Here is a 25,165-nt window from a genome sequence, read left to right on the forward strand (position 1 = left end):
CTACAATCTAAGCGCAGCAGATCAACATTTGGATCTGGTGATCTTAAAGACGATATTTTGTGCAACACTCATTTAAATCCAATTGATTTGTGCCACTATGTCTTCAAGTAGTATTTACTGCATGTGTCATGTTGCATGTCTGCTGTTTCATGCATATTTGGGGTGTTGCTTGCGTAATGGGTCAAATTTTGAATTACGTATAATTAAAATGTAAAAGGGTAATAATATAAGATATGTGACATTAAAAACGTGAAAAAAACTGCAATTCGAGGTACCTACACATGTTACATACAAAATATTACGGTTGTCAAACTTTACCTTACTGATTATGCTAAAATGATTTGGTTCAATTTGCTTTATACGAAACTTGATTATTTTTTATATACGGGGTGTCAACAAAGTTTCACTTATTGTCTTAAATTTTTTTTCCAGGTCCGACAGACTTTGAGCTTCTAGTTTTAATTATTGTAGTGTATTTATTTGGGCTTAAATCGACAAGAATCTTAAACTCTACAATATTTATAAGAATCTCGATTTTTTGGCAAAAATTATTTGATTTGCTCATAACAGCCCCATTTTGTTATAACAATTTAAAATTTTTTTTCGGTTCGAACATGTATATTGCATTTTGTGCATTACCATCAAAACTATGCCACGTTAATGACTACCAACTCATACACTCACTAATCCAATAAAGTACTCTTAGCTAAGCCCTCGTAACAAGCATGGCGCTCATTAAATGTCCGGTAAATAACTTAATTCAGCCAAGAACATAAATGTCATGATTGAAAGTTCTGTTTCAAAAATATGGATATCGTAAAAATGAATTACTTCCATTTGTACCAGCACTCACGTCATGACTTGGTTCAGGTGGAAAATTTTATGTACTTTCGAGCGCGGTACTTTACATTTTTAGACAATCAATTTTGAAATTATGTGACTCGAATAAAATGGTTGAAATACACGGATTTGTTGGTTATGCAAAAGGTACCCAAAAAACCATACCAATGGCGAAATAGGTCTTGCGACCTAGGCATACTCAGGTGAAATTAATGAGGTAATTACGGATTTTCGTTAACCAAAGAATTAATCAGACACTGACTGAAGGCATGCAGGTACGCAACACCCAATCTCGAATACCTAGACAATCGGGAAAGATGCAAATGTCAGTTGCGTCATCGATTACTGGTAATTTTGCAATAGATTTTTTTCCTTGTTAAATCAACTTATAGGTCAGTAAAACGATACAATCAGCGGGAATTCTATTTAAATATACAAAAACAATAGCGATGAATGGGTGATAAATCTTCTGAAGATCCTGGTTTGGCTAACTTATTATGCATTCGTTGAGTCAACCCCCAATACGAAACATCTACCAAAGTAGCAATTCTAATATGCAAATCACTAGGAACGGTGTTTTGTAATAAAACAAGACATGTTATTGCTTAACTTTCAAGGACTATTAAGAACACCCTGAACGCCTATTGGCACAGCATGTAAGGTAGAAAAACAGCATGCCGTATTGTTGTATTTTTATGTTTCTAAAGAACAATAGTCATGTAAATCTGAATCTATAGGTAATTTGGTTTCTCGTAATTTATTTAATCAATTTTGCGGCCTTTCAACTGTTATTTTTGTCCAGAGATGTCGTTTGTTATGGATAGTGAGTAATGCCTTAGTCTATGAACAAAGGCAAAGATAAGTTTCTCTTAGGTACGCATTATGTAAGTACTTGGCATAGAATCATTACTTATCACACCTCCCGCAGAGAATAATATGTCTCAGATCAAAAAATACACTAAAATCGGATAATAATAATGACACAAATAAATATTAGAAAGCGGCACCACCAATAAAAGAGATGGGGTTAACTCGATAAGGTTAACAATTGTTGGCAAAAATGTTTAAATAATTGGCTAGAAAATGTGATGACAATTATTACGTAGGGAAAACAGCAAAGTTCACAGGTAATTTGCCGCTCGAACGAGTATGCTTCGCGGGTATAATTAAAGTACACAAATTACAATGTGGCAAAATGGTTGTAATGATATATTGCATTTTAAACTCGGAATTTTGAAAATTAAAATTCTGCTTGATCGCTTTCAATTTATACGTCTTCAAATTGAATTGTGGATCACGCAGTCGCCAAAGGAATTCAGCACATCACCCGTTATACTACACTTCCAATATTCTTGAGCACATTACAGTTTTTGTCAAACATTGTTGCAGAAACGACTTCCGTGAGCAGAAACAAAGTATCAAAGCTACATAAATTACAACTACCTGTAACCAATATTAGCTCGAAAACGACGCAACTTGATACTGAAATTTACACGCTCACTTTACCAGGTCAGGCCAACTTACCAACACGATATATAAAAAATTTATTGGGTTGTAATTGTTTCCTGGCTCGTAAGAATGTCACTCTAAATTCTTATCATCTTAACCTGTGTTCTTTAATCACTTATCGTATTACAAGAATTTTATTTTAATTGCCTTGAAAGCTGTAATTACGAATACTCCAATTCAGCAGAGATAGCAGGAACACTCAAAGTCGCAAAATAAAATAAAAACTTGTCGGGCTTGTACCTCGAAATTTTTCGTAATAGATAAGCCGGGAAAAGTTTACTTTTCTTAATAAATAGACGTTAGAAATGATTGCCCTGGAAAAAGAAATCAAATAAGATTGTTTTCTGAGGTTGAAAATTATTTTATCACCAAACGCGGCTTTTTCCTACTTTAACCGACCTAGTGACTCGCCGTTTCGATGATCCCAATGTTGGTCATTGTAAATTTGATCATACAATGTGGCGCCTTTTCGATGATTTTATAGGGTCTAGACAAAACGGTAATAGATAGATAAAATCTGCCTGCAGATTCACCGGTCTGATTTCCAAGTGACATTTTATAAAACTGAATGCACTATGATGCATTCAGCTTCGTTTTTGTATACTTCGATAATTAGGTGACAAATGACGATTCCACCTACGTTTTCGTGCAGCTCTCTCTCTATACGTATTTGATCTTATTCTTTAAAATAAGATGCTGCGAGTCGGTAGAATTGAGAGCACCCTGTATCGTTGACATAAATTCTGGAGGTTCTACCTTTTTTTTAATGAAAATAAAACCGTTTACTTGCCGATTATTTTTTTTAACTCTAGCCGTAGTCCTCAATCATTATTGTTTCGCGCAGAGCCTTTTGATAAATTACGCTTTTATTTTTAACTGATTAATTACAAGCAAAGAAAATGCGCTTCAAAACAATTTGCCGGATGATACATACATCACTTGAAGTCTACAGTCAGAAAAAACAAACCTTATTTATTGTTTACCAATAGTAATAAATATCAAGTCTTGTAATAAATACTGTCTATTAGTACCCGATTCCCAGCGGGAGAGAATCCATTATCACTTATAAATGCAGTCCATTTAAATATAGTTGTTGCCGCAGTACAAAAACTTACATTCAAATTTCATGAGCCATTATACTTAATGTTGTGTAAATTACATGGCTGTCAAAAATACTAACATATAAGTTTCGGTCTTAATTAAAAGCGTGTCCAATTTGGCTAATGGCTCTACCGAAAATGCATTGCAGGTCAGTGAATGTTTTCAGTTGAAACTGGCATTACATGATGAACTGAAATGTTGTGTTGATGATAATTGAAAATTCTTTGTTCAGTTAGTATTTCCCCGTGGGAGATTGATCGAAGACGTTGGATGGGGCTTGTTCAATTTCGAAACTTTTCATAGATGAATTATTTTATAAATACCCTACAAGAATGAAATACTAAAGAAAAGTGATCTAATCTAAATTCGAGTTATTTTATGGAGTGTAACAACAGTGCCAAATTAGAGTAACTGTGTTCCCTTTACTAAATTAGCTAATACTTAGCGCCCCGCTGTGTGCGCCCATGGTTAAAGCTATTATAAAGATACAGATAGAGATAATGCTCTCTCTCGGTATAAATAAAAGTATAAGTTATGGTGAATTATGCGGCGAGGGCGTGGGAACAAGGCAAACTGGATCAAGATGTATTTAAAATGGGTCTAGATTTAAAACTTATGGCTATTCGATGGGTATAATTCGCCGGCGCACCGGTACTTTCTACTGAACTATGTAGGTTAGAAAACCCATATTGCCACATTCGGTGTTGTAATCTTTAAGAATATTTATCAATATTGCTTAAAATGTAATTGACGGGTCAACTTATCAGCAGCACTGATCTTCATACACATGACCAAATCCTCTCAACAAAGAAGATCCGCAAACAATATTCATTAATTATAATGTTTTGCTTTTCTATACTATCAGCTTTATAAAACTCTTCATCGGGATCTTAAAAGTGATTTTTATGTTCACATGGTTGACCACGAGCAAACCTCAAGAGTCTAACTATTAAAAAACAGTTCCTTGGCATTTGCGTGTTCTCTGCCATTGAATATTTCATATGCTCTTCCTATCTCTCAAACACATTCAAATCAATAGGTATAGCTGAAAAGTCAAAAGGTCTGCTCTTATAATTGCCATAATTCCAGGTACGTTATTTATTCAAAATATGAAGCAACAGGCTCAGTGTTAAAGTCTATAATCATCGATCATTCTTTACATTACCATAATATGTATTGCCGAAGCCTTTGGAAAATTTAATTTGCCAGTAATGAGCATAATTCTTTGATTTACTAGACAAAAATAAATCGTTCCCATAATTTATGACCTTCCCATTAAACTCTAGTCAATAATTTAGAACATTTACTCGAGGTTTGCTTTGAGTAATAAAAATATAAGAATTATTTAATAAATAAGATATACGAATATATAATTTACATAGGTATCGGCATTTTCGAGACAGACTGCCCTTTAAAAAATGTTTTTCGAACATGACTCTAACGATATATATTTCGTGGGTCAAACTCTCTCACAGGTGAATAAAGCCCTTGAACATTTACCCTTTCCCCTTTATTTTAACACACTAGGAAAATCGCAAAAACAGGTTTCATAGTGGATATCTCGAAAACTAAAGATTTTCTACCCCTTTTGGGGAGGTGGATAAATGAAAAAAATGAGACATTTTCAAGTTGTTCAGAGCACTCAGTATACACTAACTAATTGGCCCATCACGGCCTAATAATAATCAACAAAATCTATCTGCAACAATCAATCGCAGTCAATAGAATGGTCGCGAAGCAGATTTGCTAGCAAATTTCTATTTGGCAATTTTATTACTTACTTCAAATGCATTGTACCTGCTTCTGCATAAACGTTAAAAATTCCAAACTTAAATTATATGACAATCAAAGAGCAGTTTATTCCTCATGGAAATCAAGGACGATAGCTTTGTGAGAAAAACCAAAAGGAGGACGGCCTGCCTTATACCTCTTAAATTCTGGTTTAAAAGGGCTAAAAATGAATTCTCCAGTATGTGTTAAAGGAAAGTCTTTGACCCGTACTTAGAGGTCATTGTTTCATTGTCTTACAAACCAAACTGAGTCGACTAATAAATCAAAGAAATAATGGGCTTTCCAAACTAAATACTTAAGTTTATCATTTTTAATATTGGAACAATCCATATAGTAGACCTATGAACTAGGTCTTTTGTCTAATCGTTTTTGTCATTAGTAAAAATTTTTTGTTCCTCTTTCAATCCTGAACGACTCATTACACCGTGTATATAGATTGCTGTATGCTTTATCTTAGATCATCTACTGTGAATTAAAAAAATCTATGATGATGCATTGAAACTTCAGTTTGTGTTGGTGATTGCATTACAATGGGCTTTTTGTATTTCAACCTTTTAATTTAATTATTGGTTTTTGTTTAAGAGTAACGATTACCTTCTTTCTCGGCCTTATACAATAAATAGTCATCAGTTGGATTGTCATTATCGACACTGCGTGATTATACAAAATATCACTATATTAAGTCTTTCGTCTTCATATTAATATTCTTATGCAATGATATTATTGTGTTCTGTGTTAGCACAATAATACCACATCTCATATATCAAAATGATGAACATTTTCGTTTTCATAATAACTTAATTAGCATAGCCATTAAATCATAAATTTAGTAAGCGCACAAACGGTGCCTTATTCTAAATTAATACACTGCTTCAACATAGAGAAAATCACACAAATCGTTCAATATGCGGATGTTTGTTAGCCATTTTTCCGATTCCAATTCTCGGAAACGAAAACGAGATTTTCTAAGCTGGCAGGTGAAAATAATCACAATAATAATCCACGCAGTGCAGATTTTCAAGAAGTGAAAAAACAATATGTTAGGCTTTTGTGTAACTGGATCCATTATGTCAATCCCGGAGTAAGATTTACTGCCTGCCTAACCTACTACATCACTTTGTATAGTCATAACAAGGTTTATTACCAGTATAAATTTAAAAGAAGCAGTAGCGAGTTTCTTTATTTAAATTTCATTCTTCATGCTTAATGGTTCTACTCTTCTATTGAGGCTAAATGCAATCAATGACAATCATGAGTTATTGGAAACGTCTTGCTTCGGCATGTGGCTTTGCAAAAAACCGTCAGAAATTTAAACAAAAGCAAATTCCGTAAGAATTTTGTATATAATCCAGCTATATTTTTAGCACATCGAACTTCGACAGTTCGTCTAGGAAACTTGTTGAATGAGTTCCAGTTTCCTAGAAATAAATTCCAATAAAATTGACGCACTTTCTCGAATCTGGATTCAATCTAAATTAATCATTATTTTCGGAAAATATTTAGTATTTAAGAGGACCTTTAAGTGATTCCAAATTTTAAATTATTTAATTTCCTGAGTTTAAAGAAACAAAAAGAAAGTCGGCAAAATACCTACGAAATTTAGTTTTTGGGCACTGTTTAAGAACCTTTCTACATAGAGAATTTTACTAAGAATCCAAAAAAAAAATATGCCCACGGGGGTTCCATTCAAAGAATGTATGTATATGGTCGAAGGTATTTTTAAATTAGCATCATGTTCCCTTACTACTTTCACGTAAAATTACTATTTTAAAGTATTGTCAGGTAAGAAATATGTAGTGGTAGTGGTTTGGTAGTGAGACTGAAAACGTCATGAATTCAATAATGCCAACCAAAGATGTTCCCAATATGTAAATCAACGAAACGTACATAATATACAAAGCTGTGAAACCCTCTTGTCTCATTATTACATAATCTCGGGTCTGTCTAAATAAGAGCTGCGGGTAGGAAGGGGATAGACATAAACATTTTGATCCTGGGCCGGATAACACGGAAACAAATACTACACATCACACCGGAAACGGTTTTATTCTCCGAAGGGTGTCTGGGGAATATACAGGATGCAACATTTTTGTTTCGATTTGCAAATGAAGGTTGTAAAACTTGGACAATGACTCCCAGAAGAAAAAGCGTCGGCCCTTTCATGCGACTTAAATCCATTTATCATCCAATTTGGTATAATCCTCTTCTTAAGCCGAACATGTCATCGGGACTGGACCTTCAAAGATTTTATTAGTCATCAAGATCTAATGATTATTCGGATTATGACCAATGAGCTTGCACATATTATTGTTGTTGGTACGGCTTGTTTGGACGTCCCCGTTTCGTTTGAATAAAAGTTGGTAAAAAGCTCAAAAGTTTTAATAAGAAATTTATCACTGAGAAGGGAGATAGCTAAATAACGCTACCCCTCAGGGTGGGTAATTTACAGAAGCGGGAGAAAGGGGCACTATCATCCGATTTACGGTTTACTAATGAGACCTTTATCGGCCGATCACGGCACGTAACGCAGATTTAGAACTGCAACAGAGAGTAATCGCCCGACCAGGGCAAATAACAGCAAATACCACTGATACGGGTAGAAATCTACTTCTTTTTGCTTTCTCCCCGAGTAAATGAGGCAAAATTGTATTCCTCTTTTAGCCACTTTATTTTTTCGCTCAATCAAATGTGAATACTCGCAAGAGCCATATCCCACGGCAATGCCCATTCGAATGATGGAACGTTTGTGAATCAAACAGAAAGGTCATCGGGGTCCCAGGGCATTAAAGATGTTCCTAAACTGATATCAAATAATTATGCGAGATGCGTTTCAGCTTTTATTATTTTATTTATATAAATGCGTTATTCTCATTTCCTGAAACCCTTTACCATGTGTACATGCTCGGTTAACTAAATGACCTTTTGGTGGTAAAAACACCAACAGTTTTTCATTTTCATTGGTAAATCAACCAAGCTTAACTAGTTCAAAAGGTATAAAAATGGACACATAATTTGAATTTGGAAAGCCATATCAATGACTTGAAGTACAACATGATCCAACATTTTCATAAAATTCAATTTTATCAAGAAATATGCTTTTGAATTTTTCAAATTTGATGTCTTCAATAGAACATCGAAAGGGTCTTATAATAACGGTTGAATAATTCTCCAAAATTTTAATGAAATTCTGGTAATTTTATTTACATAATTCATGATGGAATTGTCATCAACTTAATTATTTTTTAGACAATATTGGCAGAACGCAAAATCTTTGACGGATCTCAGGGAATTTAATTATCACACGTTGAGATTTTCCAAAAAAACTAAAATTTTCACTATCCTAACCTGACCTTACCAGGAAATGTTTAAAAATTTGTACTAATCCAGATTGGCAGCCTACCCAAGAGTCTTCTCCGATTTTTGTAGCAGCCTTCAATGACATTTAAACATTTTTAATTTAGTCCTTAATAATCCACCCCTTAAAAATATCAAAGGTACTTTTAAGAGGTAGTTTTTTAAAGGATTTGAACGATTAATTTTTGCATTAATAATATCTTTTCTAAACATCTCGTGGGCTTTGCAAAATGTTTGCACGCACTAATATACGTGTATTATGTTCAGACCGCTTAAAAAAAGAAAGCAAAAGCATAAGGTTGCAGATTAGTATAAGGAACATAGTAAAACAAGGATTCTGTTACAAATATAACTAAAATACTACCGTTCAAAGTGCTGATAGAGCATGTCATGTAAGTGTTCATCGTGTTATGAAAAACACAACAGTTTTTCTAGGTCAATTAAACAAAGCGTTGTGAAATTCATCTAGTGGAATTAAAGATTATATTATTAAACTACACGTAAGTTTAGATTTGGGAGACAGTCTCCGAAAGTACAATACTTTCAGAGACACCTTCTAAAACCCACTAATTCTCCAGGTCTAAACTTAACTAAAAGAAAGCATTTCTTGTAACAATACAGAAATTTCAGTTTGACAATACTAAGAATAGGACTGACAGCTAGCACAACACGTGCTAGGTAAGCTCTCGATTTAAAATTATCTCTCCCCTAAAGGACTGTTATATACTACCCCCTTTATTTGACTGTGGATTTATGAATTGGGATTTGTGCCTCTTTATAGGTGAGATTACAAATAAATGCAGGAAGAATTATAGGGCTTGATCTACTATTTTAGGACTGCAGTTAGAACTTGTAGTTGCTTGTAAATTTACTTTCAGAAAGGGCGATTTTACAACTTCACGGGCAATTTAACTTATTTGTTGACAATAAGAGAGAGCTTGCCTGCAACCACAAAAATGTTCTAGGTCATTTAAAGCGAAGGGCTGGGATTTTCCCGTGTTTATGATTAAAACCAGTTCTTCCTGACTCAACTTGTGGTCTGCTTAAAAACATGGGACAATAGGCATTATAATTATTATTATTGTAACACCAATCATAAAGAATTTTAATATGTAGATAAGAGTTTCGAACAAGGAGCGATTAAAAAACAATTGCCTTGGACTATTGTAGTTTGACACCTTCATAGAAGCTATAACTAGACATATTCCAGATCATACCTAAAGATAATTTTTCAACAAAACGTTTTTGTATGTCAGTTTAGCAATTACGCTTACTTAAAGAGGTAATAACTGTAATAAATAAGTCAGGCGAAGGTAATTCAAGGGATGTAATAGCCGACTGTTAAAAATAAATTATCAACCTATCAAGCAGGATCTTAATAGAAATATTTTGAGTTGGAAATTTGAAATGTGCTGTGGAGAGAAAATTGAATCAAGAATGAAATTACTGATATAAAGTGTAGGTAGTAATCTTGAAAAGGACATTAAATTTCCTTTATAACGTTGTGAACTAAGTTAGCGTATTTTGAGTCACACGGCTGTATTAAGTAGGGTTTAGATTCATATTCGAATAAACTTGAATAATTCGCAGGGTGATTTTTCATAATTGCGCAGAACGAAACCTGATTTAACCTTAACTGAATGAACTATATATTCAAAATGGAAAATTTGTTTTAGTTGCCTACATACGTAAGCTATATAAAATAAAAGGTTATCACTAAAAAACCTCAAGTAGACATTCAAGTATCGGATGTTTGGATGAAATCATCTGTTATCTATTGTCAATGTCACATGTTTGACGGTATAGAAAATGGCTTAATCAACGCCTTACGTTTACGCTACACCGCCTCCTGCAAGGTTCCTTTTAATGGTCATGGCTTATAACTACAGGGTGTTGAAGTTTAATTAAAAAAAAAAAACTACTTCTTCACTGGTATTTTGATAAACTTTTGCGGGGAATTGTTTCTGTTTTGACGAAAATCAGAAGTGTTCAACAAACGAACGAATAATTTTTTAAATGTAATAGTGCATATGACTAACTGATATTATTTTTCGATGTACAATATGTGGTTAAAATTTCGCTATAAATCACATATAACATTCGATTTATTTGATTAGTTTGGCTTTTTGAATTGTTGGAATATAATATTTTGATTTATTCGAATATATTGATTTTAAATAAATATTAGACGCATTAAAATATTCATAGAATAACAACAGTAATAACAACTATTTTACTTGAATAACACTCATAAAAAGTTCAAGAAGTGACTTATCTATAACATTCATCATTCAGGTTAAAACTGACAGATTAAAAAATAGACTTTTGAAAGACCCGCATGATGATATTTTTCTTGGTAACAGTAATTTTTATGTCTTTGTAATTACTTGCGTTTCTCAACTACCATTTTGTTGCAATTCAATCCAAATTGGGGTAATTTTTGGAAAACGCATGAATTAAACATATTTTACTTCTTTGGATATCAAATTCTACCCCATACTTTAGGTATTCCTCATTAATTTAGAAATGTTTGCTTATTTTATCAATTTTTTATTTATATATTGTTACGGCTGGCCGCAGGTAAAGAGAGGCAAAAAAGGGTTTATCCTAGGCGCTCAACCCAGTGATTTGCTTCCTTCTTGGAAAATTGAGAAATCTAGTCATAGAATCTCTAGCTATATAGAGACCTTTGTTATTGACTTATTAAAGGTGGAGATACTCTAAGACTAATACAGCTATAAGAACGAAGCAATTGTAATAAGCAATATTAAAGGATTATTATCACAATTCTGTTACGCCGGCGTTTAAGGCTTTGCGGGTTATTTAAACGAATGGCTAAACGTTGTCCATGAACAAATCAGGAACAAATTGCAAATCGCAAGAAATTGAGCCAAGGCGAGATATGACTTACTAACTAACCCCAGCGGCGTCCAGGAAGGTGAGTTTGTGCAGCTGTTCAATTCGTGGCGGAAAGTGAAGAAGTTTCCGGAACTTGGCCAAATTGGGAAGGGACTTATGCGGTTGTAAAAAGATTAATGACGTAATCTACAGGATTTCCAGAACAAAGAAGTAAGATATTCATCTGGATCGGTTAACGGGCTAGCGTAGAGGACTGTTTGTTCAGGACGACCAGCCTTTAAAGGACAATTTTGCTACCGGCGGACAGCCGTCGCAGATTAAAAACAAAGGCACAAAAAGAGTTTATTGTGACCCCTTGATGAGTGATTTATTGCTCACTATCTACAGTGGTGCAAAAAAGTCTTCGTATGGTTAGTTATCACTGATATTTATGGAGTTTTAGAGGCAACATAAACAATTTATTATCAAAATATGTAACAATTTATAACAAGAACCATTTCTTAATCCATTAATAATAATAAACAAGAAATTAGTCAAAGAAATTCCAATTTTAGGTGAACGTTTGTTAAAATTACATATTTTTGCTCAAAAAAGTTTCCGTACGATTCAAAGATGCATGCAATGAACATTTTTTTCCTGCGAAGGCATGAAGATAAAAGACAGAAGTATCTATGAGATCAGGTTCGTAATAATATCAGTTACTAAAAAAATTTAAATAGTACATCATGAGTCCGAAAAATCGTGAAATTGATGGCAATTTAAGGCAATTAATCATCCAATTGTATTGTGAGGGCTGTTCAATGGCTAAAATAGCAAATGTGGCGAAGAGAAGTAAGTCAACAGTGCAATACACAATTGAACGTTATGGAAAACATGGTATGATAAAAACAAGACCAAGAACTGGACGCCCAAAGACTGTGAAAGCGCAAGAAGAACGGTATATCATACGTCAGATTAAGGAAACCCCAAAAATAACCGCTACGCAAATCAATAAAAATTTGAAAAAATACTTAAACCTAAACTGCAATGCCAAAACGGTTCGTAATGTGCTAAGACGCAATGGTTATAAAGTTAGATCCATCCACAAAAAGCCGAATAAAGCGAATAAAGCGATTGAAACATGCTAGAAAGCATTTAAATAAGCACCAGGATTCTGGAACATCATTTTCATCATCAACATCATCTATGAAGAAGTATTCAACGATGAAAGTAAGTATAATATTCATGGGTCGAATGACAAAGAAAAAGTGTGGAGAAAACCCAATACTGAGCTTCAAATTAAAAACTTATCTGTAACGGTTAAACACGGAGGAAGAAGTGTTATGGTTTGGAGTTTCATATCGGCAGCAAGGGTGGGAAATATGTGTTTTGTAGATGAAATAATAAACGGCAAAGTGTATATGAATATTTTAAGAACAAATCTTAAAGTTAATGTCGAAAAGTTGGGCCTTGGTAGGTCTTTTACTTTTATGCAAGATAATGATCCAAAACATTCCTCGTGTTTAGCAAAAGAATGACTGTTATAAAACGTTAAGAGCACTCTAAATCACTCACCTCAATCGCCTGATCTTAATTCTATTGAGCATCTGTGAAAGCACTTAGAGTAGAAAACAAAATCACATACAATTAATAATAAAAATTACTTAAAAGAAGCATTATTAGAAGAATGGAATAAAATACCGCCTAATGTAACATTAAATTTAGTTAATTCTATGAATCGACGATTACATGCAGTGTTAAAATCTAAAGTAAACCCGACAAAATATTAAACATTTATTGTTCGAATGATTTGGTTAACTTTAGTTAATATTAGTTTAGTTATATGAAATCGTACGGAGGCTTTTTTTCACAAAAATTTGAACATTTTAAGAAAAAGTTCGCCTAAAATATGAATGTCTTTATTTTTTTTATTATCATTGTCAATGGACCAAGAAATATTCCTTTTGTTAAATTGTTCCATATTTGCTAATAAAGTGTTTTTCTTGTCTTTAAACCTCTATGAATTCCTATGATAAATAACCGTACGGAGACTTTTTTGTATCACTGTATGTTGAATATTCTGCTATGTTTGTTTAATATTTGTAAAAAAATTGTGAAATCTTCTAGTTATGGGACCTTTAGCTATATAAGGTCATTATTAAGAGTAAATTTAGTCTTAGATTAGAACTAAGCTAGTAGTGAAGTATTAATTTGTTACTAGAACTAGGCGAATGGTAGTTGTGTTAATTTGTCGAGTTAATAAACAACATTTAGATTGAAAACGAGTTTACTGGACTCATTCTTATAATTCTTCAAGAAATCTGTAAATTGCCAAAGTTTCCACCTTCCTCAGAATTTGAAAATTGTCATAATTCATAGAAAAATTCTTCAGTTATGAAAAAAAAAAGGAAAAAGACTATTACAAATGCCTAAACCGAGTGGAGAATCGCAAATTCAGTCAGCTAAATCTAACTTGGTAGATTAGTTTTTACGTTTCAAAATCATGTGTTTATTAAACAAGCAGCAATGTTCCATCAACCCAACAGCAATAATGGCTATTTTACAAGTTGGCATAACTAGCTTATTACTTCTTAATAGCTTTTGCATTGGCTAATAAAGCTGATATGATGTTTATATGTTCAGGGAAGCGAACAAGCAGCTGATTTGAAAGGGCCAAAAAGTGGTGACTTGCAACAGTTACGGTAGACTAACGTTCTTGTGCTCGTAATCAATTAACACACTGATTCGAAAAAATTCAAAGTTCCTAAATTATTTGAGTGTAATAAATTGATTGTTTAAATAGCAAAGAATTATTTAATTAGGACTTAACCTTTTGTATATTTCAACAATTTTAGTGTCACTTTTAGTTGAGCTGTAGGGAGGCAAGAATATTTATAATAAGGGAGGAGATTAACAGTCGAGCAAACAATAAATTAGATGGCTTAACTGTTAGCTCCAATTAACGGACAATTATACTTCAATAATCTATTATTAATTGTGTCAGTTGTTTATTAACGAGATTTAAATCGAAGACAGTAATTTGTTCCCAAAAAACTATTTGTTTACACCAATAACAGCACGTACTGCACTTGAGCTATCTTCGTAAAAGAAGGGTAATTATGGTATTCTAAATTAGCAGCAGCAATCTACCCTAAGCCATGTCGCCTTATTTTTATACCAATACAGACTTTAGTTCAAATTTGAATCAAATAAGATTCATCAGGTCCAACAAAAATTAACTGTAAGTCTTGTAACTTAGAAACAACATAACACCTATTAGTGTAAAAGTGAAATTGACCATACCTTCTTTTTTTGGGATAATGGGCCACATTGGGAGAAACATGGCCATGAGAAAGGGCAACAACAGGGCTAGGTTCCTGATACTGATGATGACCCATGGCAACAGGTGTCGGGACTTGAAAGTTGTGCGTGGAGGGCCCCGGAACAGGATGGGGTTGCAAAAATGTCGGAGGGGGCGTGTAGTGGGGCGGCCCACCCCCTGCATACGCGTACATATCCACTTTGAAAAGTTATAGTTGAAACTGTTTTTCCAAAAAAAACTTTGATTCACTATGAGCAGTGTTTATTAGGCATTTTTGGGGCTATTTGGTTCCTGGCATCCTAGAAAACTTTTTTGAAAAAAAAAAATAGCGAAATGTCACTATAAACATGTCTTGTTTGACCGAATCATAAAGTTGCGATGTTCCACGTCACGAAAACACAGATGGCGACAAGTTCTCTTTAAGGATATGATTATTTTCGAAAGCAAAGTGTCGCGAAAGCACATGGGATGAAAACACGACGTAGTCGAGAGAAGTGAGAGGGCAGACGTAGTGCAGCGAGCGTTTGCCACGCGAGAGGCAAAGAATACAGTGCCCGGTGACAGCAATCGGATGGATGACTCCGCCGACATGGTGGAGCGTTGGTGGTGGGGTGGAACTACCACGAAGTGGTTGGTGACTGATAACGGATAGTACGGTAAAGCACTCTCCACTTTTCGGGGACTTCTAGAAGGGGGCTTAGATCCCATTGATCCCAGTATCTCGAGAACCGCGGTTGCATGAACTCTGATTTTAAATAGTTTCTATTCTCGTCCACCACACAATTACCTGCGGTAAGTCATGAAAATCATTCGTCTTTACTGCTGGACTAAGCACTTACACTGGAAAAATTAAAATCAGAAGAAAAATCGGTTAGAAAAATGTTCTACCATTTTTTTTGGGAAAGTTTCCTTAGCTGAAATCTGAAGTTTGCACTGTCTGCCTCTAAAGTGCAAACTTAAGCTTACTAAATGAAAAAATGAAAATATTATTATGCGGAAATCATTTTTCCTTGTAATTTAATATTGAAGAATTTTTTAAAAATAGTTCAAAATGCAAACAAAAAATATGTTGAGAAACCGACTGGGAGAATGATACGAAATTTTATGGAAAGGCACTGAATTTCATATAAGAAATACAGATACTCTTTACTTCACCTCAAAACAGATGTAGTATATCAATGCAACTATAATGTATAAAACTAAAATATTTTTCCTAGGTAAATGAATAGTAACCGAAGAGGATGTCATAGGGATAGTTGGGATACTAACTTGAACTAACATAATAACAACTAGCTACAACTCAAATCTAAAGCATGTAGGTAACGTCAACTAAACGAATATAATGTATACAACAAATTTAGACGATTCGATTTTGAACAGACCTGAAAAAAAACTTGCTTTCTCGAGCTGAACAAAGATCAACTGAAAATTTATGGTATATTCGACTCGAATATTTTGATGTTCCTCAAAAGACTTAAGGTAAATAAAAGTACAACAACACTTCTTGTAAAAATATTTTTGCAAGAAAACAAATAATATTAACAGTAATATGTAGAATTAAACACTAAGTTTTATTTCCGTCGCAAATAATTTTAGTTACGAAATATTTTATAATCCACCTTAGCTGTGGTGTAATATCATGGCCTCTGCGTTAATGTAACAACTAAATAACAACACTAAAATTCTTAATATTTTTAAACTAAAAAATTCCTTTAAAAATATTTCCGTAGGAAAAATCAAGTGTATTAGTTTTCGTGGTACCGATACACAGAATGGATCCCTATGCTCCATTTCTCTGTTCCAGTTAAACGGAAATTGATTCTCTCCCCAATCAGTTTATGAAAATACTCTTATCGGAGAAAAATCTACTTAACGAGAATTATTGCTTATTTTACTGAGGGCAAAAAAAATTGATTACCATGTAGATTTTCAGCACCAAGTGAGGTAAAGTATCTTCTATATTCTTAAGACTGACAGTAGTTACCCCGAATTTGTAGCAAATATCTGCAACTCCAAAAGCTGTCCAGAAAATATTGAGATTTATTTTGAAACTTTAACACCTTGTATCTTGGTGACGAAGCATTTGTGAACTTACGTTCACATACATTTTATTCCCGGTTTTTCCATGTAAAATCTGCTCTAACATTTTAAATAACATTTTGCAACCCTAAATAATAATTTAACAATTCCCCACCATTACTGACAATTCCAAATGATTATGTTCAATTCATGACAACTCACGAAAATTCCTAAAATTTACAATAACTCTATCCAACACTTATTTCCTTTTATCAAACGTCCTTCAATCTCGTTATTTTTAGCCCTCTTGAAATTTTACATGTATGTATTTACAAGATTACCCACATAAAAAGGTGCTCCACCTTAAAATAGATTGTTCTAATTTTCGTCAAGAAGTAGTCCTCGAAGTGCAAAAATCTTATTTACTTCAAATGTTGATAGTTTAGAAACAGCTGAAAATTTAGATCAGGCATGTTATGAAAAATATTCTTTAGAATTTTGACGAATACAAAAATCCAAAAATGTTACAATATGTCAGCCACACTCATCACAACTACTGAAATTATTGCAAACTATTAGGATTTTCGAGCAATACAGGGAATTCAACAGAGTTAATCAGTATTATCCAGAATTATTAGAAAATTTATTAAGCCATTGTGAACCTTGTTACTCATGTTATATACAAGTATAACTACTGTATTTTTAATGTATAATATCAAATAATTTAAGATTAGAAACTGATAATATTCCAACTACGGGATGGCAAAGTTTAATAGGCAATTTTTAACCATAAAGTATTGTAAATCTTTTGGTTACGGTTTGAGATTCGCGTACATTTACTAGTTGAAACACACAACATTTCAATTTATCCTCACCAAACAATGAATTCTCAATGTGTATTACCATAGGGCGATGTCTTAAACATATGCCAAGAATCTGAATACGAAACCTTCCAGGAGGCTGCACTTTCGCTAGTTCTTCGAATAAAAATGTTTAAGTATTCCCTATAACAATGGAAACTAGACCATTTAAATATTTGTTGCGATCCCGCCACCCAAACCAATGAATTATGGAAAAAGGTAAGGCACGAAGCTGTCTCGCATTATTGCTGCAACCTCTTGCCCCAGCCTAAACCCGAACGTGAAAAAACCTGAAGTTTATGGTCTTCGATATGAAAACATAAAGAAAGAGCGCTTTAGGACGTTGCTTCACTTACTTTTAAGATCAATGTTTTATTTATGAATATTGTAGTTCAATGCGAACTTTTTACCGAGAGATTGTACGTTAACGTAACAGGCACTTTAAGTACCTGTACTTACATACATGAAAAAAGGGTCTTGCCTATTCAGGGTTGATCTTTGTGGAATTGGGAGTGCCATTTATCCCTCTTTAAATAGATAACAGGTATTTTATATTTTGCAAAAAATATTATTTAAATAATTTTCAATAATTTATGTGTAACATAGTTTTCCAACAATTACCCCAGCCAATTTATTACCCGTTTATGCTTATCTGTATTTTTTAACGCTCTCAGGTAATAAACATAAAATTTATTTATTTTTTGTTTTGTTTCCAAATTTAAGACAGCCAGCGTAAATATCAAGTTTTATCAGTTTTGTTTTAATTGCTCACGTTCACAGATACGTAAAGTGTTTTTTTTATGTTTGTGTTTGAGTTTCAATGGCAAACTGCACTTATTGTGACATACATAGACGAATTGAGATAAAGACTATCGAAAATTTAGGTAAATAAATAAACTGTATAATACACAAACTTTTACTATTACAAATTAATAAGGCGCATCGGCAATTTTATGCGATCACTATCCCCGTTTTATTGTATAGTACATCTAGTGAATCTCGGTAACACCGGTATTTGATATATCTTGGAAGCTCAAAGAATCCGGTTTTTTTCATTTCAGAAAGATGAAAAATATGGATACTTCATTCTAAGAAACTAAGTGTGGCTTCGCACTCAGATTGATTGGTTGCAATTCCTAAAAGCGTTTTACTGCCATTTTTAATAACCCATGATTGTGGTGAGCAACCCATAAATCAAGCAGATATTTTTATGCGTTTGGTTACGATTCAGAAGCTGTTTCAGTAAAAAAAAATTATCGGGCTATTTCTGTCTTATAAGGTCCTGCTACACGTCAGGTGAAATGACACAAATCAACTTTAAAGCCACTTAAATATGTAAATTGCCTCCATCTTTGTAAAATTTATTACTTTTTCAGCAAAGGCAATTGCATGAATTTTAGTAGGTACACTTATTGCGCTCAAGGGGATGACGCTTTGTATTATACCCCCGGGAAGGGGTGATACTGACGAAAGATAACAAGCTTACTGCTTGTAAACATTTTCAAATTATTTCTTCAAATGGAATATCAAACCTCAATGTTCTTGCATCTAGATTAGATAAAACAGCATCATGGCTCACCTTCGTGACACATTAGATTCCCCTGACGTGTATGAAGATTGACGATGTAGTTACAGGATTTTAAAATATCGGGGATAACACAAAGCCTTATAAATGACAACAAATTTAAACAGGCGCATTTTAATAGGGTGGATTTCGCCGGCAATTCTTTACGTCTCCGGATAATAATGTTAAATGTTGCCACATTATACAGTCTCAAGCTACTAAATTTAGAGATGTAGGTTCTTGTCTATTTAGAAATTCTAAAAGCAGTTTGTCCAAGGAATAAAATTAAAAAGAAAGCATTGCTTAAATTTAAAAAAGGCATTGGGATGTATGTGGTGCTTAGAAAGGCAGATTTTTATACCTGTACCGTTTTTAACAATTTATAACCCAGTTAGTCGCAGTTGTCGTATGATAATAAATTTCCACGGAAGTTGAACAAAGATTTACCTGAGAACGTAGTAGGGTGCACGACAGGTAAGAGACCTTAAAATACTATACAAAACGATTCTTCGTAGTAAAAACCAAATCATGAATGAATATTTGAAGTGAATGACACCAACGAAGTTCCATTGCAAAAATTATTTGATGCCAATGCGACATATATTTCTGGTACGTTTAATTTATTTCGCTGTTATTTGTCTGTTAAGACATGGTTCACAGTACTTCATTACGACGCCCATTTAAAAACTATTTGTCCAAATTCTTTAACATAAATAAATGATTTGAACTATCAACTAGATAAACACATAACTTACACCCAAAAAATATTCATTACTAGGCGGAAATCTTAAGGTTTTAGAAGAATACTTAGAAAATATTTTCTTAGGAACATATTGACATAAATTTGCTTCTAAACTAGGCTAAAAGACATTTTAAATAACGAGGTGAGAATGGCAACACAAGATAAAGCAAAAATGATTTTAGAAGTAATATAAGAACAACATTAAATGCAATCCATTAAATGATAACAAGAAATATTTGCCCTTATCCTAATTGAATCTAGAAAACGGTATGAAGCGTTTCCAATTTACATAAATACTAACATCCAACAGCTAAGGCAACAGCTTTATATTTACTTTAAAGACACTTTCTCCTTTTTTAGGTAGGGAGGCTATGGCACCATGTGGGGGCATGATCAATAAAGAAAGTCAACTAAACGCTTCTTTGGATACGATTTTTGAAACCTGAGGTATTTTTTGTAAATATATTTTTTATATGCAGTACAAATTGTATGTTTTTAGAGACAGTTACAGATGATATTGCTTTAAAATGGAATGCGCTCGGGAGTTGGGCTTAATTATTAATAACTCAAGTTGTGGAAGGCAATCTTCAAAAACATTCAGTATACATTTATACCATGGAAGTCTTGAGTGATATGAATTGTTGATAAACTGAGTAATAGACTACAGTTTTATTACCATTTCTAATTAAAAATAATTAATCAAGTACTTACCCTATGCTCACTGCTCTTCTTTTTGGGATACCCTTCGTGGGATCAGCACCTAAACACAAAAATAGGTATTATGCTAAAAAAATTCTTTACCAGAATTTAAGGTGTGGTGCAATTGTAATTAATAGAATACAACTGGACCACAAACACATAATGCAAAAATATTAAGATTGTGTACCTATATTAAGGCACTAATTATTTTAGGGCTCCATTACATATTTTTATATTATTTACATAGAAGTGATTTTGACATTCTAAATTTTGGTAAATAGGTAACATCTGCCTTTTGATATAGGGAAATTCGATAAAAGTTTAATATTTTACTTAAGGAACTAATAGTTTACTAGTATACTACAAACATTAGTGACACCTTTCATTTAGCATTTTGTGTACTAAAAGATACATTAATGTTTGAAGTTTCTTAATTTTTTTTTTACTAATAATAGGACATAAACCCTTTTAAGTCTGAGACCACTAAGCAGTACTCTGACCTGTCTGTTTATATATTATCTGCCACTGAACATCTATGTTTAGAATTCAACCATTCTTAGAAATTCATGGAAAATTAATTTGAAATGATTAATGAATATGATAAAATTATATTTACAATGCATTAACAACTGTTTTATTACAGATCAATAAAAAGGAAACAACTAGATGTGGTAAGATATGCTTACTCTAGAGGAACAATAATAAGTCTATTTCAAGCTTAAATTAGCTATCAGATGAAATAACTTTCAGCATGTTGCAAATAAAATGTAGGTAGTTGGCACATTTTTAATACAGTTATAACAAATTTGAGAATGAGTGAAGTTCCTTTCCAAGCTTGGTGGGCTATATTAACACCGGTTTGTTGGGTACCTACTAGTGCTTGAATGTAACATTAACTAATATATTTTCAGAGTTTTTTTTGCATAAATTAATTAGATATACTTCATAATTTATTAATGGAATATTGGCATAGAATTCACAGAACCACAGACAAATCATACCTGAAAATTTGCATTTTGCATGACTTTGGACAAATCTTTAAAGAGTAGGTAGATCATTTTAATAGTAATACAAGTCTAAGTCATATATTATTTATTCCCTTACAGGTTACAACCACAAATAGTAATAGCATACGGAGTCTGTTCTGACAGGCTTCATGCTCCCTATGATAGAAGTACCTGCCACAAGGTCTAAACCTTTAGATTCAATACCCTAATCTATATGAAAAAATACGTAAAATAATATGTATGAAAAATGAGGTACTTAGTCCGTATAGAGGAGGTTACTCATCAGAAAGTTACTATGGTTGACGGAAGGTGCATATCTATGTTTTGTCGCTTCCTAAAAACTACCCTTAAAATGTAATACTAACCTGACACGGGATGTGTAACAGCTGACATCTGAATTAAAAACCATGCGGCTGATCTAGATGAACTTTTCTACTGAAACACTAATTGCACGGTTTACTTACTAGCCAATGCCTAAAATGGGTATTTTTATTTCAAGGAAGATATTTATCGACAAACAAATTCATGTTTACAACAAAACGTCCGCCATGTTCCACAAATCGAGACACGAGAGTGGGAGGACAGGAATTGAAATGTCATTGCCATTGTTTGCTGACATCTATGGGGAGGCGTTTGCAGTGATGGCTCCGTTCATATATTTCACATTGTCTTAAATTTAATTTTTTTAAGAAAAAACATTATTACGTGTCCATAGGGGGGTCCAACTATGTTAAAATGAAGTTGTCTATAGCGAAGATAAAAATTTTGTTATTGTATAACATGTGTTTATTTATCTTTATACTGTGATGGATACTAGAATTCGTCATTTGTGGGGACATCTAATAGTGGCATCCACTACTAAGCGAAATATTATACAGATCTTTGCCTACAGTGTCCATTTTCCTAGCTTTGTATTCTTTTTTTGTTTGTGTTAAATAGGATGTGAAATGGTAGGCGATTTCGGCTAGAAATTGATAAGCGTCTAGTACCTTAAGTTAGCATGTTCTTCCCTCGTTTCGTTCATGGAATTAAATATGGAGAAATACACCAACTTAGTTTCTTGTTTCTTGAACAAAATATTGTAAATGGTAAAAGAATATACAAAACATTATAAATTGCGGAAAAAAGGCACTTTTAAATTCACACTTTAAACTTCATTATTTTTATAATTTAACTTTAAAATTAAGTCAGAAAAATATTCTTATAGAATCAATCATTATTCTATGAGGTCTAGTAGCTAGTGAGAAGTTCAGTGTGGAATTGATGTAAGGTGGGTTGCGTTCTTCGTTTTCTCTTTTCGTCTTTCACAGATTCCAAAACTTCTCGGTCAATTACAGTTAAGAGGAGTGCCCTAATTATCCCAACTATACATGGTTCATGCTTCATTAATTCATCAACCAATATCATCATTTTCGGTACATTTTTTGCTTTGTTTAGATCACGAAAGAATAAGCTTGCCGTTCGTTACATGTCACTAATTATTATTTGACAGATTGACATTGACATCTGGATTTTGGGGATAACCTAAAATTTCGACTGAGTAAACGAAATAACCGAATACAAAATGTTTTGATTTGTTGTTCTAGTTTTCATTTGATTTTCCTTTATATTTACTCAGGAAAACGTAGCAAAAACTTGGTGTTTTCTGTTCGAACCATGTCTGAAGGTAGGGGTACAATTTATTGCTTTTATATCCACTTGTAGTTGTTTGTAATCTAACCCCCGTTCCAGGCATGAAAGCATGTGTTAAAGTAGGTAAAGTTGGTCAAGTAGGAATATTTCATTATATCTTTTTCTGCTACCTTAATGTCGTTATTTTGAGGTTTTATAGTTCAGTAAAACCTAGAAGGAATTCATGATTCTTTCTTCAAACAAACTAAATGAGTAGTTTTATAAAAGAATGTACTTAAATCTATCATCGTCCATGATTTACATTAATGCAGCGGTTGGGGGCAATCGTACCTGAGAATAGTTGGTGCCATTTAGAATGCTTAGTGGTGAAAGGGTTAAATTATGATTATTCCCGTACATATTATCACTAGACACAATTAGACTATGGTTTATGTTAGATAACATAAGGCCCAAGAGTTGCTGAAATTCATACAATTACTTATACATTTTAACATGCTTATCAATTGAATTGTTGGTTTTTTTACCCTTTTTTTAATTATTATTTATATTTTATTATTTTGTTATTTATTTTTTAAATTGTGTTCTTATACATATGGTACATGCTATGTTTCATTAACAATATATAGGGGTTAAAACACAGTTAGCAAGTTTTTAATTGCACATTAAAAAATATGTAATTACAGAACATAGTAAACTTTAAAATTGTGACACTCCACACAATTGAAAAGGAACTGATTCTTCATGTGACCATTTATGTGTTTTGACTCTAATATTAATAAGATATATATATACATTTTGAATGGATAATTTTTTTAGTTGTAGTAGTCTGAGGTAAACCACAAGATTAATGCAAACTCTAACAATGTCTTCTGTAATATTTGAGTATTGTATATTGCATATCAAGAAAAGAAGATAGCTATATTTGCCCTCCATATATTGTATACAAAACTTTATTGTAAATGTTAATTTCAGAGGAAGTCATTAAGAGGCGCCTCATTTTCGATGGTGATGGCACTGGTGAAGATCGACGCTTGAATGTGATAGTCAAAATGATGTCTAAATGGATTCATACAACAGATGAAACACCCGAAGAAGCCCAAATTACTTGCAACAAGATTTCAGCACAGTTAGCCCTAGTTAAACACTCAAGACGGCGCTCTGATTTAGTCCATAATCAAAACACCAAACAATTAGAAAACTACAAAAGTTTACACTCTGATATGAAAAACAATATTGCTGAAAAAAAAACAGAGATTGCTAATCAGAAGGAAGAATTAGAAAATGCGAAAATTATTAAACAAAATAGGATTCAGTATGACTTGTTGGCTAAGGCAATTGAGAAGGAACCACCAAGGACCGACACTAATAAGAACTTGAAAGCACTTCAAAAAGAGTTAGCAGATTTAGCAGCTGAAAAGAAAGAGCTTGAGCAAGAAATCCTTGCAAGAGAAAAACAATTTAGTGTGCTAACTACTTCTGCAAATAGTCTTGCAGCTCTGCTGAGTGAAGGTAGTAAATCAAGTCGAAGATCTGCCAAGGAAAATTCAGGGTCTGATCCAGAACCCATGTCAGAATAAGTTTGGTGTAAAGCTAGGTTTTATAATGATTTGTTAAAATTGAGAAAAGGCTAAAAGGAAGATTTAAATGATTTAGAATAAACTTTTTTTTTAATAATTAATATGGTGTAAAACTGAGTTTTCCTATTACTGTTATATTATATTGATATATTATACCTGCTTTATATTATATCTACTTCAAGTTCTTCATTTAGGTCGTTTAAGATCAGCCCCGTAAAATGCAATTGCATTAATAGGAAAGTCGAATTAACGTGAATCTGATGAAATCTGAACTAATATAAAGTGTCCAAGTATTATTAGATAGCTTAGC

At 33.0% G+C, this 25,165-nt stretch overlaps 2 protein-coding genes across 9 annotated transcripts in view; one reads left to right on the forward strand and one right to left on the reverse strand.

Annotated features, from left to right (window-relative positions):
• tgo (Aryl hydrocarbon receptor nuclear translocator homolog tgo) overlaps window positions 1-22,223 on the reverse strand; it is a 118,261-nt gene extending 96,038 nt beyond the window's left edge. For 3 of the 6 annotated variants that reach the window (XR_010752801.1, XM_066402996.1, XM_066402995.1), the window contains exon 1: window positions 14,737-15,117. Coding sequence is in view for 5 of the 6 variants with exons in the window: in XM_066402996.1 (XP_066259093.1) it covers window positions 14,737-14,948 (212 nt within the window). In the remaining variant the exon portion in view is untranslated. Of the gene's footprint in view, window positions 1-14,736; window positions 15,124-20,651; window positions 20,701-22,011 lie in introns of those variants that run through there. The other 3 variants (XM_066402999.1, XM_066402997.1, XM_066403000.1) reach the window with 2 other exon arrangements.
• thoc7 (THO complex 7) lies at window positions 15,422-25,133 on the forward strand. Of its 3 annotated transcripts, XR_010752802.1 has the most exons (3): window positions 15,422-15,547; window positions 20,301-20,387; window positions 20,440-20,846. XR_010752802.1 is itself a non-coding variant. In XM_066403011.1 (2 exons), exon 2 carries the CDS (start codon window positions 24,328-24,330, stop codon window positions 24,853-24,855), a length of 528 nt encoding a protein of 175 aa, XP_066259108.1. In that variant the 5' UTR covers window positions 15,422-15,547; window positions 24,251-24,327; the 3' UTR covers window positions 24,856-25,131. The 3 variants fall into 3 exon arrangements, 2 of the variants coding, with proteins under 2 accessions (XP_066259108.1, XP_066259107.1); XM_066403011.1 differs by lacking the exons at window positions 20,301-20,387; window positions 20,440-20,846 and adding an exon at window positions 24,251-25,131; XM_066403010.1 differs by lacking the exons at window positions 15,422-15,547; window positions 20,301-20,387; window positions 20,440-20,846 and adding exons at window positions 23,177-23,312; window positions 24,251-25,133.
• The last annotated feature ends 32 nt before the right edge of the window (window positions 25,134-25,165 follow it).

This window comes from Euwallacea similis, chromosome 27, assembly GCF_039881205.1.
Source record: "Euwallacea similis isolate ESF13 chromosome 27, ESF131.1, whole genome shotgun sequence".
NCBI lineage: Eukaryota > Metazoa > Arthropoda > Insecta > Coleoptera > Curculionidae > Euwallacea > Euwallacea similis.